At 37.2% G+C, this 20,274-nt stretch overlaps 1 protein-coding gene across 1 annotated transcript in view; it reads left to right on the forward strand.

The window, feature by feature from the left end:
- Positions 1–158: 158 nt before the first annotated feature.
- LOC134527176 (nose resistant to fluoxetine protein 6-like) overlaps positions 159–20,274 on the forward strand; it is a 51,749-nt gene continuing 31,633 nt past the window's right edge. Inside the window, exons 1-3 of the mRNA XM_063359585.1 lie at positions 159–927; positions 4,590–4,807; positions 19,050–19,264. Of these exons, the coding sequence (XP_063215655.1) occupies positions 723–927; positions 4,590–4,807; positions 19,050–19,264 (638 nt within the window). The 5' untranslated portion in view covers positions 159–722. The remainder of the gene's footprint in view (positions 928–4,589; positions 4,808–19,049; positions 19,265–20,274) is intronic.

Genomic DNA, 20,274 nt, shown 5'->3' on the forward strand with positions numbered 1-20,274 from the left:
TGCCATTTCACTGTTATGTCTCAGTATTTGAGATGCAAAGATTACATTGTAATGTATCTGTGTCATTAGAGGTATGCTTCGCATTAGGCTGATTAGAGTGCTGATTAGGACTAAAGTTTAACCTTTATCAGTGCAACTAAGTACGCATACACTCAGCACACGGTATTTTGCTGCGATCAGGCAATATTCTTTAAGCAAGCCAAAAATTGCATGCAAATATTTCTACATTCCCAGAACTTATTTTTTACGGGTTTACTGTGTAATATATGTCAGTTTAGTTTTCAGTTTTGCAGCTCAATGTAGGTTCTAGTGCATTAAATTAATAAATTTCAGTAAATGTGATGACATCCCTTCGAAGAGGTACTTGGGGCATGCCACGCCTGCCACCTCAACAATGCTTCGCCATTGGGCTGACGTGTTTTGCAAAATATATTTTTGATGTAAAGGTGGTGATATACAGGTCACGTTTTAGCTGCCAGGTCTAGGTTTCAAATGAAACTGGTTTCAGCCTGAGACACCTGACTCCTGGCACGGGTAAACTTGACAAAAACATATCTGGAAAACCTTCGACGATAAGCTTGTAATGTTTCGAGGAGCAGGTTCCCAGGAACCAGTTACATTTCAGATACCTCGTTCAAGTTGGCGCATCGGACATCGACGGGCGATAGGCCCCAAGCAGTCCTGCGCGAAGCGCAGCCCCATGACCATTGCCCAGGTTGCCCATGGAGCTGTTTCTGAGCGCCTCCCTCCTGCTGGGCCTGGGCGCCGCCTCGGCGAACACGGGCGCCACCAGCATCGACGTCATCTTGCAGAGGTTTCTGGGCCAGCCTTTTGCTCCGGTCTCTGCCAACATCTCGGCACCTTGTAGGGCCCACAGCGAGTTCTACTTGCAGGAGTTGAAGAGCTACAAGCAGTGGGCTTTGAAGAGTAAGTGAATATTAAGATACTACATCACATACCAACAAATGGTTCAACATGCATCGAAAAAAAATTAATATTATTATCAAAAATATAATTTGATGTAAGTTTTTGGACATACGCCATTGCTAAGCACTGCTTATCAATGGCGTATGTCAAAAAACTTACATCAAGTCATGCACTCCCACTGCACAAATCTTTCGAAGACAAAAATATAATGTTATACATATATTAGTGCGTAAATATATTTTGCACGTATTGCGCAATATTTATGTAATTTTATATTCTTAATTATCGGTGTTAAACGAAGATGTAAAATAATAATGGTTAAGCTATGATAACACAGCCAAAAACACCTAGGTTTATTACTGATCATCTCGGAAGAGCAAAGAAAATTGATATCCGACTGTTTAATGAACTGAAATATTTAAGTCACGATAGAATAAAATAAACTAACAATTGTATCATATTTGATTCTGGGCACTGCTTATTAAACTAATTTACTAAATACAACATTTTAATGAACTTCAGATGTAAAAATATAAGAAAAATGCAATGTTGATTAATGACATGGAAAGTAGGTTCACTGATAACTTAAAGCAAATATTATAATTCTTGAAATCGGTTTTCTTTACGTCGCCATCAAATTCACCGTATATATTTATTGTTTTCACAACTTCGTTTGTAATACCGGAATATTTGTACTCTGAAGTGTTGGTATATATATATATATATATTTATATGTTTATTTGTTATATACTATAGCAATTCCTTTTTCCTATGGTCAAATCACGTACTAATTTTTAAACTACAAATTAATTTAACCTGTCATCGTGTGCTTAATAGAGATGATTTCAAAGTCATCAGTCTGCAGACTAGTTTTGCAACTCTTCATTACCATGGACAATTTTTTTTTTTAAATTTCTGTATTTTGCTCAACATTACAAATATGTTATCTTTAAAAGATTTGTGCAATGGGAGTGCATGACTTGATGTAAGTTTTTGGACATACGACATTGCTAAGAACTTTTTCTGTTGAAGAAAAACTAATAAATAAAATAAATAAATAAAAATACTCAAAAAAAGACAAAAAACACACAAAACTAAGCAAACAATTGCTGTTGTCAACAAGGATATGAACACCACAAAATATTCCGAAACAGGAATATGGTCAGCAAACAAAGAAAAACAAAGAAAAATGTACTAAGAGAACGAAAAAATCCCCACAAATGATGACAACACAAAAATATTGAAACCCAAAATAATTCAGCACAACAGTTGAAGCGAGACAAAAAACATGACAAAACGAAAAGACAAACAAATACAATAGTTTTACCTAAACAGAAACAAGCGACGTTTCGGGAACTGCTATCTGCTCCCGTCCTCAGGCAGAAACGCACATGGTACGGAAACACAGGTGCGACTCACCTGTGTTTCCGTACCATGTGCGTTTCTGCCTGAGGACGGGAGCAGATAGCAGTTCCCGAAACGTCGCTTGTTTCTGTTTAGGTAAAACTATTGTATTTGTTTGTCTTTTCGTTTTGTCATGTTTTTTGTCTCGCTTCAACTGTTGTGCTGAATTATTTTGGGTTTCAATATTTTTGTGTTGTCATCATTTGTGGGGATTTTTTCGTTCTCTTAGTACATTTTTCTTTGTTTTTCTTTGTTTGCTGACCATATTCCTGTTTCGGAATATTTTGTGGTGTTCATATCCTTGTTGACAGCAGCAATTGTTTGCTTAGTTTTGTGTGTTTTTTGTCTTTTTTTGAGTATTTTTATTTATTTATTTTATTTATTAGTTTTTCTTCAACAGAAAAAGTTCTTAGCAATGGCGTATGTCCAAAAACTTACATCAAGTCATTACAAATATGGAGATATATATGTTCAACAAGTCTGGGTCATATGTTTCGATGGACTGATGTAGTGCAGTGCTCAGGCACTACAATTGCTTTACTGAGGAAATGGTTAATTCTATCCCGGTTCCACCGTCCTGATTTCGGTTGTCAATAGTTTCTCGAAATGATTCCATAGTAGGTGTATATAGTAGGTACGGGGACACCGGACTGAGTACAGGGATTCAGGAATTCGCGGGCTGCTACCACGGGTGACCTTGACTTCAGCCGCCATCTTAGATGCCGTTTCCCTAGGCGATCACCGTAGATGACCTTGACTTCTCGCATCTCCAGAACGTTGCGCGTTTAGTTTAGGTCATAAATATCGAGCAACCCATTCCAGACCGCCATATTTAATGTTCTTGATGTACTAAAATTGGATTATGTAATTTGTTTTTCGAATTAGACTTTATCCTTAGTTGCCATAGGTATTAAATTTGCCTCCTGCTCCCCATCCCACTTGAGCTATAGTCATATAGGACGATGGCAAGTATATATTTAATTCAAATGGTTGAGGAGCGGGAATTCACATCACAGCTGCCATATAGAATGGCACCAATGGAATCCGAACCACTAGCTCCCCCATACTCCATTATTGTTGGAGCATATGGCACACGTCAGTTCTGCAGGCTGGGAGTAACGATACTGAAAGTGAAAGTTACTTGCAGGTAAGTAAAACATCGCCCAACCCCTCCACCATGACCATTTCACTAAACCCGTGAAAGAGAACGTTTGTTTCTGCTGTTTCATCCTAGAGTGTGCTACCATCAAAATGGTTTATTTTGTTCCTGTTGGAGTGCAATAATGTCAGAGACCAGAGCATGGCATCCACATCTCATTTTCCATATTGGCCACCACATTGATAATTTGTAATTATTAACCAAATATTTCTGAAATAAATAAATAAACCATTAAAATTCACATTTTTAATTTTTGATCTATTCCTGTCCTCTGTTCGATACTTTATCAGTGCAAGCAAATAATTTGAATTTAAAATCGTCATTAAAATTAATCATACTTTCTACAAACTAGAATTCTATACAAGACAACTGCCCAGTTCATTACATATGTTCCACAATGCCACTTTGCCTACCACGGTGGCCGCATTCAGTGCACCTTATGCCTGCTACTCGCTGGCAAGCAAGAAGGTAAAGGGGAAGGAGGCGAGCGATGTTTACTTAACTACAAGTCACTTTCAGATTCGTTACGGCCGGCCAGCAGAACTGACGTGTACCATCTGCTCCAGCAGTAAATGAGAGTGGGAGAAGCTAGCGGTTCGGATGGAACTGGTGCCGCCTTAGATGCCAGCTGTGACTTCCCAATCCTCAACCATTTCATTTAAATAGCCTCTTTGCAACCACCCTACCTAACTATAGCAAAAGCGGAATTAGAGAGAAGAAGAAATTTGCAATCCAAGTTGGCGGTCGGGGAATGGGGCGTTCTGTGATGATGACCGTAACGGAAAGTGCAACGTTCAGAAGTGCTGCATGTGTTGACTGCGAGAGTTCAAGATCAGCCGAGGTTAAAGATGGATGGTGGCCGCGAATCCCTGGTTCTCTATCCGCATTCTTGTGTCATCATACCTTCTAGACACACCTACTCTCCAGGAATATCATAGGATAGTGTTATTTGCTGCAAGCCAATTTTTGAGTCCTTTCCCAGTAGCTAAGGTTTGCTTATCTTCTTACGTTTTTTGTGGCAGAGACGCAAATTTCATTAAAGTATCTCATCTATGGCCCTATAGATAAAGAGAAGGTTAATGTGTTTTGTTTTGTGCAGTGTACGATGCATCTGCGAAGCTGCAGTCGGGTTTGATGACTGGGAACATGTTCAACTACGGAAATTTCGACCAGTGCATGCTGGTCAAACCGGACACTGAGGCGGGCTTCGCTGGTCAGCACTGCACAGTGGACATCAGGCTTTCCCTGGGAGAGAACTGTACGTGGTGCGGGCTTGTGAAGGACCAGAAAAAATTTCTGCAGAAAATTCTGGGAGAGGTTGGTAACACTTCTTTTCTCTTACGATAATATGATAGATATAATTCCGTCAATATTTGTAATGATATTGTTGCATATCCTTGAGAATTGTTGAGTTCCTTTCAAAATGATTTTTTCCAATAAGAAACTGACTGCTTGATTAAGCTTACGGTTTTGATAGCTGTTTAAAATTAGTAGTCTGATGCCATAATGATTCTATCAAACAATATATGTTGGAATATTTATGACTATTTTTGCTGGTTTCATTAAATCGAGAAATAAATATAAATAGCCTTTTTTTCCCCCACAAAACCCAGTTAAATATTTTATATTTGAAATTCTGCATTTTTGGGGAGATTTCGTTTCAACTGACACGTTAAAGTAGTTAACTATATTACAGACTTAATTGTTAAAATTTTCCTGAAGTAAATTTATGATAAATGAATTGATTGATGGTTCGCGCAATGGATAAAACTAAAAAAAAATCAAACAGCTTGTCCTTCGCTGGATATTCTAAGCGGTAATGCAATTCTTCACGCTGATGACAGCAAAATATAATTACTGCAAGCTGAGTATTAACGCGAATTATGTTGCGCCACCTTGGATGTTTCCATCTTTTTTTGCATATTTTTTTGATAATGCTTATCCGAATTTTTGGCAAGTTAAGGCATGAAACACATATCTCAAACATACTATGTCTTGTTGCAGATGCACATATTTACTAGTTTGTAAGTGCCGCGAGGAAACAACTTATTATTTCACGCGGGCGATACAACTATCATAATATTCACACCAGTTCACATGTTTTGACTTCAACAAGTAGTCAAAGCTAAGTTATATGCCATTTCAAACCGAAATATTTATCACGGAAGTTTAATGCAAGTGATATCAAAATATTTGAAATCGCAAGATGGTGAGGATTATCCCCTTTAATGTAAAAAAATATTAAGCAGGCGCTGATGAATGCGTCTCTGAAGGAGAAGGCAGGGAAGCAGGGTCTCAGAATATCTCCACACCTGGCGCAGGTGAAAGTACCTCTCGACTGCTAAGTGCTCAAAGCCGTTGGGCTAGGTAGTGAAGCACACCCGAGAAAAACAAACTTTTCAGCAACGTAAGTATACTGAACGTTATTTCCTATTCGAGCGAGCCCGTAGATCACGTGCCTGAAATCTCGATGTGTGCAACTCATGTTTCTTTTTCTCTTTTTAATTTTGTCTTCCCTTATTTTTCAGTTTTACTTTTCACTGTTTCTGTGTACAGCTCGAAAGTATTGGAATTGCTGAAAATTTGGCAGAAAAATATTTTTACCTAATTGAAAAAAATTATAAATACAAAATAACATTAAAAAATAAAGGCGTCCATCTTATTTAACACTACATAAAGAAAATTACCTACTGTTCGTAGCTCGGGTTTTTACAAGCGCCTGGGTGGAACTCGACATAAAAACACGGAAAGTAATAAGTTATACTCATTTATTTCATGCAGATACAATATTTTATTAAAGGTTTCTGTTGAAGAATTTACTTTATAAACACTCATTAAAATTTCCTGCTGATCACACAATTTCGCAGGGTACCCCGCATACAGAATCATTTAATCGAAGATTGAAGGTGCAAAATCGACTGACATTTAATAAAAAAATTTTCGAATTTATTACACTTAATTATTCAATTAGGAACGCACAATTCTGCAGACACTTCGAAGCGAACTTGGCCCCATGCAAAAATAAAATTCGCAGAGTGAGCCCCCAGCCTTTCCGTAAAAAGCCAGGGCGAGCTTAATCGCCAACCAAAGGCTAGCAAATAATTTAAAGAGCTCGTAAATGCAAAAGTATTTTAATAAAAATATCAAAAAGCAAAGGAATCAAAGCTTCGTCATATCTGCAGACATAGCCTTATAAAGATGAATTGCTTGTAAGGATTAGAAAGTGTTCACACAAAATTAACAGACGAAATGTGCTTGAGAAAATTAGAAACACTCACATATGGATATCACAATGAAATGCCATATATTATTACGTGGAGTAAGAGTTAGCTAAACACAAGTATAATCATATTTGGACTATTTCTAAGATTATCTAAATTTCCGTATTACAATAGCGTGCGTGAAACTTTAAAAAGTTTATTAAGAAAGGCTAGCTGAAACAAAATTCATATCAAAGGTATGCTCCATGGTAGATGTTTTAAGTGCAGCTAGAATATTATGTCTTAACGAGGCGAAGTTCTGCATGTCTTGAAGAGTCCAAGTTTGCGCCTTGGAGCACTGTCAATTAATATACTTTTTTAAATTCTTGCAGGTGGGAATAAAATGCATAAACAAAGTTCTGCCAGGAAGATTTAAAATGTTAAATTATGTTTCATGTGGTAATACAGCCTTCAGGTGCGTGCAGTGTAATCGTGGCGCACACAGTAAACGCGCCAGGCTTGGCACGGGCGAGCGAATGTAAACCTATACCCCGTCACCTCCCAGTTCGTGCGAAACACGATCCAGAAACTATATTTACACTGTCAAAATTTTGCAGCAATTCCCAACAGGATGTAGGCAAAGCAATAACGCATCGCTCAGCCTAGAATGCAAAGCTACAGTCCTCTCAAGTGCGATAAAAATATTAAATAATCTACCTACGGCACTTAAGGACAGGTGTACTATGGTTGTTTTCCTCGCCACGCAAATACAAAACAGTGTTGGGACGCATCGAAATCAAAGCAGTTTAACACTCCCTCACGAAAGTTTTCGATAGTTAGTATGTAATTTTTTTTGTTTCTTTTACAAGGAAAATTCTTGGAAACTCAGTTTCCAACGACATCACTTGTAAAAACTGAAAGACAGAGCTTTGTTAAAATTTCGAATTGCACAAAGCTCTGCATTCCTGTTTTTCAAGTGATGTCGTTAGAAACTGAGTTGCCAAGGAATTTCCTTGCAAAAGTTCAAAAAAATATTTACAGTGTAATATTACCATGTTTAAGCATGCTAGGGGACGTCCTGACAGATTATACGACTGAAGTGAGCTAGTAATTTAGTAATAACACGTACGGCAACAAAAGAAATAGTTGCACTTAAAGAGCACGGCTGTTACTGTTGGAAAAGGTTTGAACTCACCAGGATTGCAGGGGGACAGGCATCAGACGCGGACCCTAGGTGTTCGCTCGTGGCTGGCAGCGGCAGTGACCTTCGGGCAGGGGTCGCGGGTGGCGAAGACGAGGGTCCACAGCGGGCACAGCTCCGAAGTCCTGTCCTCCCCCTCGCCTCCCTGACCGGGAAGCCTACGATTCACGTCGAGTATTCCACATGCCCGAACATTACCGAATACCTGCCGCCTTCAGGGTGACTTCGGAATTCTTTTAATTAGCTATGTAGCTAATCCTAACCTACCATCCTAATTTTAAATAACATTAAATGGACCTAACCTATCATAACCCACTGTCCACACAACCTAACCCAACTGACCATTTTCATTCTCTATATCACAGATTTGTAATACATAAACCTAACCTAACCATTTGTTAAAATGGTGAACTATTAGATCACAATGTCAGAAAAACCTTGTCAAAAAGTAGTTGTTTTTATTATTATTACTTTCCATTTTATAAAAATTACTCACCTTAATAATTACAAATTTATTATTTCAGAAGAACGAATATAAATGGTGTTTTATTTCTTTTTACATTCATACATAACTTTCCAGTATACGTAACACTCACATTGAGTAGATTTTCTCATTTAGTAGCATTGGAGAAGTTAGCATTGACATTTCCGGCATTTGAAACAGACGTTTTTTCACATAAAAAAAAGAATTCCGAAGACACCCGAAGGCAAGTATTCGGTAATGTTCAGGCATGTAGAATACTCGGCGTGAATCGTAGGCTTCCCTCCCTGACCCCCGCTTCGCTCGCGCAGTCCGCGCCTGAGGCGCGCGACCCCAGCGCCGCGCTGTGGCCGGCAAGCCAACCACATCTCGCGGCCTGATTGCCGTGCGCAGTACAATGTCTCGCTATCAAAGAACACGCTAATGGCGGGGCAGTTTCAAGTTTGCCCAGAATAGTGAAATTTAAAATTGACAATTTACGAAGATAATAAACAAATTGTATCATTTTAGCAGAAATATCAAGTGAAAGCAATTAACAGAAAGCTTCAACTGAATACACAACAAATAATATATGAAATTAATAATTGCAAGCATAAGGAAATTAATCAATTTACTAATGCAGGGTGGCCTAGCTCTGTTATATTTTGTACCTGACATGACTGTAAAAGGTGTGGATCAAAGGTGTGCATTTTGGAGGGATGACATTTACAGTGCACTTTGGTGGTCGCTTTTCATTTTGAAACATTTAGTCATACAGAAAGCCACTGGTCTGTCTCAAAGAAAAATAATTTGTGAGTAGTTAAAATGTGTATTTTTTTTTCACGTAGGGCTTTAATACATTATCAAAAAAAAATTTGTACTACTTCGTTGCCGAATTTCTGCGTTTGGCTGATGTGACGACGTCGTTTTGAAAATTTTTAAGGGGATGCACTGCTTGCTCCACCTTGGGACAGAATGAACTCATCATATTTTGAAAATAAATGAAGACGAAGAATATAAATTTCCCAGATAATGTTAGAGCTTGTTGTGCAGTATGTGAGTTACTTTGTTCATAATGTTTTTCATATGGACTACCTTCGTTCCTTGGTTCGCAGTGTTCGATCAAAACTGGACTATTATTGGGACAGCCTGGAACATATGTAATACAAATATCATATACAAAATGTCTTACTTCCATTAGTGAAGAATAATCAAGAAATACAAACATACATGTTTGATATTTGTTGATGATGAGATTCTTATCGAAATTTTGCATCAGGTCTTGAATCTGCAGTCGAAAATCTTCGGCGGCAGCAAGCGCTTATTTTATTCTTGTCGTTTCTAGTTCGGTTACAAATGTGTTTTAATTTTTCGTTGACGGATTGATGGATTAAAGATCTTAACCCACTATTCATGGGCTTTAAAGTCAAAATTGTCAAATGGGCTTGCAGCACTTAAGAAACCGCTGTTGCAAATTTGGAGTCGTGACTTGTTGATTTTGCTCCTAAGCTCCCATACATCGGTCATATGTCTATGAAGTACATGAATTGACTAACGCATATTAATCGATAATAATTCTACCCTTATTGACGTGTTGCTCCCATTTCGCAATATATTCCTTACGTTTTAAACGGCGTTACCGTTTGGATTGCACACTCTTCAGGAAACAAGTTGGACGTGCCTTGGCTTTATCAATAGCTTTTAATTTAAAGTCCAGTGGAATATAATCTGTGCAAGTTCTTACCTTTTTCCTGGCTCGTACTCATCATTTCCATAACTAGATGAATAGAGACCTCTGATATCTTCAGAAATACTGTCGTCGATTACATTGGGCATAATCAAGTCTTCATATATTACAAACATCTTCTCGTTTAATATTTTCAGTGTATGTTGGAAAATAACGTCCACAAATAGCATGTATATTTATCTGAATTTCCCGGAATATTTCATTTCGAACAGACCATTTCTTTCAAAAAGATTAGATATACGCCATTACTGGCCTACCATGTTTTCAAGAACCCTTAAAAGAACGCAAGGAGTTTTTCGTAGTAATGTTTGGCATATATCGAGCAGCAGTCTTCGTCTTCACTACAAGGGTCAGCCGTATTTTATTCCGCTTGTTTTTTTCTTCTTGAACTTCTGAAGGGTCAGTTAATCAACGGGCGTAACTTTCGATATGATAATTATTTTTCTCCTCTGGAACAGTGTACGAATAAACTTAGATGCAACGCATCAAATATCGCTCAGAACATGCCGAATATTGACGGCCAACTGCGGATTTGAACAACCGTCTATACCTGTTGACGCTCTATCCCAACCTCTCCTTGGGATCGTTCCCGGTCACGGATACATGTTGTGTGCGAACACACTATAGAGTTCGTAGAAATATTACGACTTACAGGTATAGGGACACCTGTATTTCGCGAATACATTTCGTGTCAAGGTATTTCACAAAATACTGTAGCTTTTCTCCTGTGGTTATTGTCTGAGGTCGGTGAGAGGTGTCGTCCCGCTCTTGATGGGGCCAATGAGAATGTGGTCACCTACTGCTGCCTCCTCACAATTTGCCATGACTCTTAGAAAAAGCTACAGTATTTTGTGAAATACCTTGTCACGAAATGTATTAGCGAAATACAGGTGTCCCTACTTATAGGTAATTTTGTGACCATCTCCATTCAGGCATTATTTAGAAGACTCCAAGCGATGAACAATAGATTTATTTTTTATGTGTGTGAGTTAAAATAAGGAGAACGCCTTTATTTTCGAATAATAGGTTATAAGTGTATGTTTACTTTTCAATTGTGTAAAAATAAAACGTACAGTATTTCACCTGCCAAAAATATTTTTTGGTTATTTCACACCAAAATTCTCATCCAATCCAATACAGGCTACGTAGAGAGTAAAGAAAATAAACTAAAAAAAAAGAAAGATTGCATGCATCGAAGTTTAATCTAGCAAGTTAGTGGATACTAGCATACACACTGCCCGGTGAGCTACGGGCTCACTCGAATAGGGACTAACATTTAGTTTACTTAAATTGCTTAAAAATTTCATAAAGGAGTCTTCTCTTCACTATCCAGCTCAATGGCTTTTGCACTTAATAGTCAGAGGCGACCTTCCCCTACGCCAAGTATGGAGACATTCTGAGACACGGTATCCCTGCCCTCAGAATCTGGTACCTTTGCTGTCAAAATGTTTTTTTCCTCTTCTTTTTAAGATGTACTTCTTTAGACTCGTTATAAAAAAAATTATAAGAGGGTATTTTTACGATGCGCGTGCAGAATGTAATATTTTCACACGATGAATGAAAAGCTACAGACAAATAATATTTATATAAAATGTGAATTAAAATCTCATACTTAAGTGATTTATGTTGAATACTTGTTCATATTATTAAAAAAAATATTGTGAATATTAGTGAAAGAAATTGTATTCATAAACTTCTCCAAATGTATTTTCAAATGTATTAATTTAAGTGATGTTAGGTTATACTTATTTAAGAGCATTATGTGAAATATGTTGAGTAGGTATTAATTTTTGTGATGTTCACGCAGTATGCCACAAAAATTGACAGAATTTAAAAAGGGCTACATAAGAATAAAAATGATATATGTTATTTTAAATCATACACTTCAGAGGCTGATTTTAAATACTGGTCTATATAGTTAAAAACTTTTATTTATTATGAATACTAGCGGTAGAATTTTGTTTATAAACTTTTTTAAGTTTTAGTAAGTGAGTTTATGTTCCCGTATATAAAATAATTTGCAGTACAAAATATTACATTAGTATTAAATAAATAATTTTTATTTGCTTGAATAAAAAAATAGCATATTTATTGAATTTCAATATTAATTAATATTAAACGACATTATTTTACTAAATTAAATAATTCAGTTTGTACACGCGTTTGTATTGATACTGAAAACTGAGTATTTATTTAAAACAATTATTTGATTGAATTTATACTTTACCAACTGTATTTATAAAAGCACTCCATTACATTCGTTGTTTAATTTATATTATTTTCATACAAAATGAAAGTTTTTTTTACTACGCCAAGTAAGCATAACTTACTAGCCACGCGTGCAGTCTACTTCATCAGCTGGTAACCCGTAGAGGTTAGTTACTGTACTTCATGAAGGTGGATGTTTTTCTTTTACCACGTTTTTATTAACTCGCTTTCTTGCCTGTCTCTTTGTCTGTTCGGTGCAAATTTTGCATTCGATTTTAAAATAACCTCCCGATGAGTCAGAGACTTGATACTTTAAAAAATATCTCAGAACTGGATAATAATGCAATATTTACTCACCTTCTTGTCTTTCTGTTTGTTTGTTTGTTTGTTTGTCTGTTCGGTACAAATATTTTATTTTGCTTAGCAATGCCCGCGGATTCGTGGCGTCAGGCTGCAAGCCAAGCAGTAAAATGTTGCGGGATGCATAACTCAGCGCTTTGCAGGCGGTGCATACATCAGCGACTGCTCCAGGAATTTTTAATTTTTCAATAAGATTGAGGTTGGAAAAATTTCCTATACATGATGCAAAATCTAACATTAATTTTTAAATTTTTTTTTCTGCTACGTTATTTGATGATCTTTACAAATTCATTACCAAATTTTACCCTAAATTTCATAGCCTCTGCGTTAAGACTTTTTTTAAATTAAATAAAACTGAATTTTTAAGTTGGTATTTTAAATTTACTTCTTCATATAAACTCTTAAGTATAGTTAAAACACGCAAAGAGGAAATTAAAACCGCTATTTTCAAATTACTTATAATTTACTTAAGAGGAAAAATCAGCCTTTAATTTGTCCAAACTGTAAAATATAGGCTACATTTTGTTATACAAACTAAACCAGCGAGATAGGGTCTAATGTGCTATTTACTCAGAAAGAAACTCATAAACACTTTATATATTTGTGGTGGAAAAGTATCTATTTATATACTAAAATACAGAAAATAACCATCTTAATAAAAAAAAATTATTCTTTCTCTTATTAAAACGGAAAAAGTATAATACAATTTCTCCTAACCCCATACATATTTATAACCTCATACAAATCCTAACCACCTAAAAATTGTCCTGACAATTTTTAATTGTGAAGTTTAATATCTTTGAAAATACTTGCGAGATTTAAAACCAAAAACGAGAGGCGCATGCAATATATAATTGATGCATGGAACTCACACAAGTCACTAACAATTTAATTGCACTACAAATGATATAAACTGTTGTGTGAGTTTTCTTGACAGCTAACCCCTACACTGGTTACTATAATATATGCGCCGCACTTTTTCGTTTTAAAAATTAAAAGTATTTTCATAAGTTTCAAATATTCACAATCACAAATTTTTAGGTCAATCTGTATGGTGGTATATAAATCTGTATGGGGCTAAGAAATATTATTTTACCAATATTAATCCTTTTTTAAAAGGTGGTAGTTGAGTTTTTCATTTAAATAATTTTATTTATACAGATATGAATAGTTATTAAATTGATAGAAGTGGTCGTGAAAGGGGACGACTTCGGAACTATTTAAATCTTAGAACCTGGTCGAATATTCTTAATAATGTCTCGTTTCACCTCGTTGTAATTTTCGTGAAATTTCCGATCTTAAACAGTGGGCAAAATATTTCCCTAATTTTTTTTTAATGTTCTGACATATGTCAGTTTTAAAAAAGTAGTTTTAATGTTGTCGGGTTTGTATTAAATTTATTGAAAATTAATTATTCTTCAAGGCAATATAATGTAAGTACCTATACTTTCGTCACAAGTTACCAAGGATAGTTCACTTTTATTTGAACTTCATGTGTAAGTACGAAATTTCATATAAAATAGACCATTAAATAAGTTATAACACATAAATCTCTTACAAAAATGTTCAATTTATTTTATACATTGAACAAAGTTTTCAGTATAGTCATTACATTTATTTAGGTAGAGTGATAATTCCATTATTTTTGTGTTTAAATGCAAATATGTACCAATCACAAGCTTTTTACTAAAACACCAAGATTTAATTTAAATACGAGATATTATCAGTAACATTTTATCTTGAACAGAGTGTAATGGCGTAGAAGATACAATACATCGTGTGAGTAGGCAAAAAAAGACAGTAAGACTCTCTTGGCACAGTATTTAAATGAAATGACTAAGAGCTGTTTCGATATAAAATATTATATAAGAAAACTTTTATTTTTCATGTAAACGCATTATTTATGTGAATACATAAAAAAAATCAGAGAGACATTCAGAAACAAAAATATATCGTTCAGTGCTTCACTGCAGTGCTAAGTTATTGAGACACGTTTGCTCATACATAATATATCATGGAGAAAAACTGTCAGCTTTAGTTTAATAAATACACGTGGTTATAGACCACAGTAAGACTTTAAAATCAAACTGGTAAAACAATTCCTAATTTACAAATTTCGTTAAAATTAGAAGGAAGATGAAAAAATTCTAATAGTATAAAAATTATAGACTCAGATTAAAAAAAAACCTTTATACGTTTCGTACATTTAAAAAGGAAAAAAAAAAATGTGTTGATGTTTTGTAAAACCTTTGCAAATATTTACCCGTCAAAAATATGAGGCAAAAAAAAAATCCAAATCAGCTATGAATGGTTCTTCGCTAACAAATGCTTCACTTCATTTTAGGATACGCTTCAGCTTGTCCGATAAAATAAGAGTATTCACTGCAGGTATTGTGTTCGACTTTTGTCTCCAACATGACTGATGATAGAGTGGATTGCAAACGTGGTCAGAACTAATGGAGCTATTTGGTGCACATGAATACCATTGTTTTTGCACCGTATCGCACATTCCGTGTCACGTGACCTCAAACGTTATAAATCACAAAGCTCCCTGTTTTCGAATCGCCAGTCACTTATCTTCAATAGCGAAGTAGCTAACGATCTCTGTTATATCAAAGTACAGTTCACCATAAAAAATTTTTTTTTATTGGAAACAAGACATGCTATTTTGGAATTTTACAAATTTTTCGTATTTACTCACATTTATTTGAAGACCTACAATGTGGTTATAAAAATCCACAATTTTCGTCCTGTGCAGTAACATTTTACTTCAGCTAAGTTAACAATCCTAAGTACCCCTTTGATTAACATACCTCGCAGCCGAATTTACTCACAAAATTCAGGCACGTTAGTATTTAAAAATTTAAAGGCAATTACAATTTAATTTGCGTTGATATTTATTGCATTATGCTATTCAAAAAGTGCTTTGTTAGAGTGAAAATTAAAATTATGCTTTTGGTTGTCATGATGTTTGAGTTTGTTTGAAAGAGTTTTAAATGTAGGCTATATCCAGCAATGGTAGTTTATCCCTATATTTTCGGATCTGTGATAATTTAAAAACAAATTTTCGTTTCGTTTAAATTGGCCACATTTTTTTGGTATAACTCTTATATACAACAGCTTCCAAAGCAAACAGTGCCTAGACTTATTCTCCTTAACAGCCCCCAGATTGTTATCGTAACAGTACCTTCTTCACGCGCAGGACTATAATCGTACTTAACAGTTTCACTCAAATACTAAATATAGATACAGACTGTGAGCCCAAGTGTCTAGTGGAAACATTATTAGGTTATCATTTAACGGCTTATTTGTCAACAGAGCTGTCAAAATCAGTGTCACGGCGGATACAGTTGGTGCGTTGTCGAAGTTATAAAATCTAATTGCAATTTCCGACCTAGAGAAGCAATGCCCCCTACAGCGGAAGTCACAGTGCCAAGAAAGGTCAGACATGCTCGGAAGATAATGATAAACAAGGTCGTTGTGACATCAACGCAATGAAATAGGCGCCCCGACGTCCTGCAAGAAGTAGATTCTATTTCTAAATTCGTCGTGTCGTGCCGCGCGACGGAAAACAAAACAGAAAACTTTACAAAACTTAAACATAAAAAGTTACTACATACTTGGTAAATCTGTACGCTTAAAAAACTTAAATCTAGTTTTACATTTGTTTACATTTTCACATTTGGAACATGCCATTAACTGTTTAGTTAACGTTTATTTATTTATTTTTAAATTTTTAGCATAGCCAACAGCGTAATTTTCGTCCCTTTTCAACCTAACCTATCTATAGCTTGCTTCTTTGTATATAAAATAAAGTTAATCTCCCTTTGTGCAAGAGACGACGAAATGGTATATTGCTATGCAGTTGAGCTATCAAACGGAAATAAAATAAGAAAAAAATAAAATATTGGGCCTACACTGTTTTTAGCGCATTACATACTGTATTTTACGGACGCATTCGGCATGTGAAGATTTTCCGACCGCTTTTTTTAGAGTTCGTCGTGTTAATGCTGTCATGGTATTGTGACCTTACCCTCTATAGTGTTGAAACGATGTACGACGTATCATCGGATTTTCGTATCATGTCCGTTGTGGCCTACGACTCCAGCTTTAAAACTAGAACGATTGGCGTTTGTACGTATGTTTTTAACCTTGTAAGTGATTTTGATTGACGACAAGTTTCAAAACGTTAATTGCATTTTCATAAATTTTGGTAGATATGTAAGTAGGTATGGCCAATGGAAGTTTTAAGTTCATGTATGAGCACAAACGGTCTATGAGTGTTTGGTATATTTGATAAATACACACGTAGCTTTCAAAATCAAACGCATAATACTCGTCACAATATCTGGAATAGTGTTAAAGGGACTTAGAGTGATTAGGGGTAACAGAAAAGCTGAATACCTCCTTTTGGTTTGTTTATCAAGTGCTCTTAGATGTTGGTCCTAGGCGCGGGAAACGCATACGCCGTTTCATCGCAATCGGGAAGGTGGTTGGAGGGTCGGTTATGACGAGAGGCTGTGGCAACCCATCTAGGCATCATCACCTCTTATTCCCTCCAGCCCGCTCAGCTAGCTGGACAGTTGACTGTGTACAAGAGTGTCTCTTCACCGCTCTTGGATTAGGGCCTTGCAAGAGGTTCGCGGTTTCTTAAGATTAATGTTTTAAATTAAAAATATACATAGTTTTATAAAGGCAATCGAAATGTTTGGGGTTTAATTTAATCGAATTTTTTTATCATTTGTAATGAAACCAACTGCGATCATGAAGGCCAAATATAACATTTATTAAAATTTTAATTGGGAAATTCGGATACTGGCTTGGAAATCTCTGGAGGGCTATCCAAGGAAAGTGCCTGGAGGGCCCTTCTCTTCCAGACAGAAGGCGGCAATTATCCCGGGTGAAATCTACTATCTCCTCGCTCGGTTTCCTCCAGGTGGAGGGAGAGGTGTTATACTTTTTCTAATGGGCTGTTTTGCCTTCACCGTAGTTCACGCTCCCCCCCCCCCCTCCTTCTGTAAACTCCAACGGGCTGGTAGGAAGTCGGGAATCCGTAACCCCCTCCCCTCCCCCCCACACAATGGGCCAGGTGCCCTGCAAACCCCGATGAGGTCCTACAAACTACGAGCTGGTTTCCCACGGACTGCAAGGGGGTGCGGGAAATGTAAGCGAATCTTTCAGTACTCGCAAGAGATGTGCAAACATGTAACCACGAGCTAATTCACGTGTTCTCATGCTGTTCATCTTGAGAATTAACTTAACTAAACTCAGTCAAGAAATTTAACGTAGAATTCTTTGAAATAATCCCGAGCGTGATAAATATATATATAAAAAAAAATATTCATTTCACGGTAAAATTTTACAAATTTATTGTTAACATGTTGGTAATATCCTCACTGATACGTATACAACCTAACACAACTCTTTAGAAGTTAGGTTAGGCTAATATATTTTTATTTTATAAAAAAAAAATCATCTCAAAATCGGTGCATTTTATGTGCTTCGGGTAGTTTCGGAACAGTTATGAAGTTCGTGCGCTGGTGTAAGCAGGGTGGCTTAAAGGGACAAAAATTAAATTTAGTGCACTTGATGAGCTACAGGTAGTTTAAGAACACCTATATAACATAAAATTTTGAAACAAAGTTGGCCTCTTACTGTTCCTTTATCAAAAACGATGGTTTCGAAGATCACGTGTTTGGCAACGTTGATCATTGCTTCTCTCGTGAAGTTCGTTGTCAAACATAACTTACAAATACGGTATAGATGTTTTCGTTCATTAAAACGAATATAATAATTTAAAATATGTTTGGTTAAATTGAATACAATATTTAATCAGAGTTTTTTAAAAATTTTAACTGTGTTTAGAAACGAGTGTTAAATTAACGTTTTACAGAAAGTGTTATGTGTATTTTTGTGATATCTTAGTGCTTTGTCCGTCCAATACATTTGAAAGTTGCGGTTTGTTACGTGACGTAGATTGCGACAGCATACACTGTTTTTACAATATTAAAAATATATTTTGCCGGAGGATTTTACTAGGCCTATTTAAAATATTGTTTATCCTGTGGTATTTTCTAGAGGAATAAATTTTTTTTCTTCCGAATTTCGCGAATAGCCTCTTTCACGACTCTTATCCTGAGTTTCGGTATACCGTCCACTAACACACACACACACACATATATATATATATATATATATATATATATATATACATGAAAGGACTACGCAGGTCCGCCATTTTCCGAGGTTTCTGAGACTCCTGTGCAGGCACCCCGTTGTTACGCATTTCCGTTCTGTTCTCGAAATCACTCCCACCAAATGCCGTGCACCGAGGGCAAGGAACATCGACACGGGACTGCATGCTAGTGTCGGCCCGGTTGCAGGACGCCTACCAGGTGCTGTTCAACTACGCGATGGCGTGGGGGTTCTGCGTGCCGTCCTCGTGCTCGGCGGAGGACGCCCGGCGCACGGCGGCGGAGCGGCTGGCGCCCCTGGCGGCGCTGGGCCTCGTGCACGTGCAGGTGGTCGCCAAGCCGCGCATGTGCCGCAGCGCGCTGGCCGCGGCCCCCGGCTTCTCCGGGCCGGACTACGGCTTCCTGTGAGTGCACGTCTGTCTTCCTGTGAGTGCACGTCCGTCTTCCTGTGAGTGGACGTCTGTATTCCTAAGAGTGGACGTCTGTCTTCCTGAGAGTGCATGTCCGTCTTCCTGTGAGTGGACGTATGTCTTCCTGTGAGTGGACGTCTGTCTTCCTGTGAGTGGACGCCCGTCTTCCTGTGAGTGAACGTATGTCTTCCTGTGAGTGGACGTATGTCTTCCTGTGAGTGGACGTATGTCTTCCTGTGAATGGACGTCCGTCTTCCTGTGAGTGGACGTCCGTCTTCCTGTGTGTGGACGCCCGTCTTCCTGTGAGTGGACGTATGTCTTCCTGTGAATAGGCGCCTGTTTTCCTGTGAGTTTACGCCTACTTTCTGTTTGTGGTTGTCTGTATTCCTGTAAATATACGTCTATCTTGATGTGAGTGGACGTCTTTCTTCCTTTGAGTGGACTTCTGCTTCCTGTGAGTGGACGTATGCTTCCTGTGAGTTTGGCGTTTGCTTTCTGTGAGTGGTTGTATGTCCTTCTGTGAGTGTACCTCTGATTTCTGTGAGCGGACGTCTGTCGTGGAAGCAGAGGGGCAGCCTCACGACACAGGAGAAGTTTTAAATGACCACTGTTCTGTCTTCACACAATGCTCACTGTAAAAACACGTTCAGTGTTAGTGTACTTTTACATTTTTCAACATGTAATTAGGAAAAAAACACATACAGTCTGTGTACTTTTACACATTCCTTCTGTAAATTTACCTATAAGTAGTATGCAAATGGGGCTCCGGGGACAGGCTTCAGGCTGTGGAGCCGGGAGCCGATCCGCCATATTGGATTGTGTCGTCACGGCGGTCATCTTGGATTGTTGTGCCTTGACCTTTGACCTTGACCTTGACCTCGGCGGCCATATTGGACCCGCCATTTTGGATGACGTCATTGTGTTCTCGAACATTCCGGCGATGTGTTTTCCGCCATTTTGAATTATGACGTCACCGTTGCAGTTTCCGTTACGGTCGCCATCTT

Source organism: Bacillus rossius, chromosome 1 (genome assembly GCF_032445375.1).
Source record: "Bacillus rossius redtenbacheri isolate Brsri chromosome 1, Brsri_v3, whole genome shotgun sequence".
Taxonomy (NCBI): domain Eukaryota; kingdom Metazoa; phylum Arthropoda; class Insecta; order Phasmatodea; family Bacillidae; genus Bacillus; species Bacillus rossius.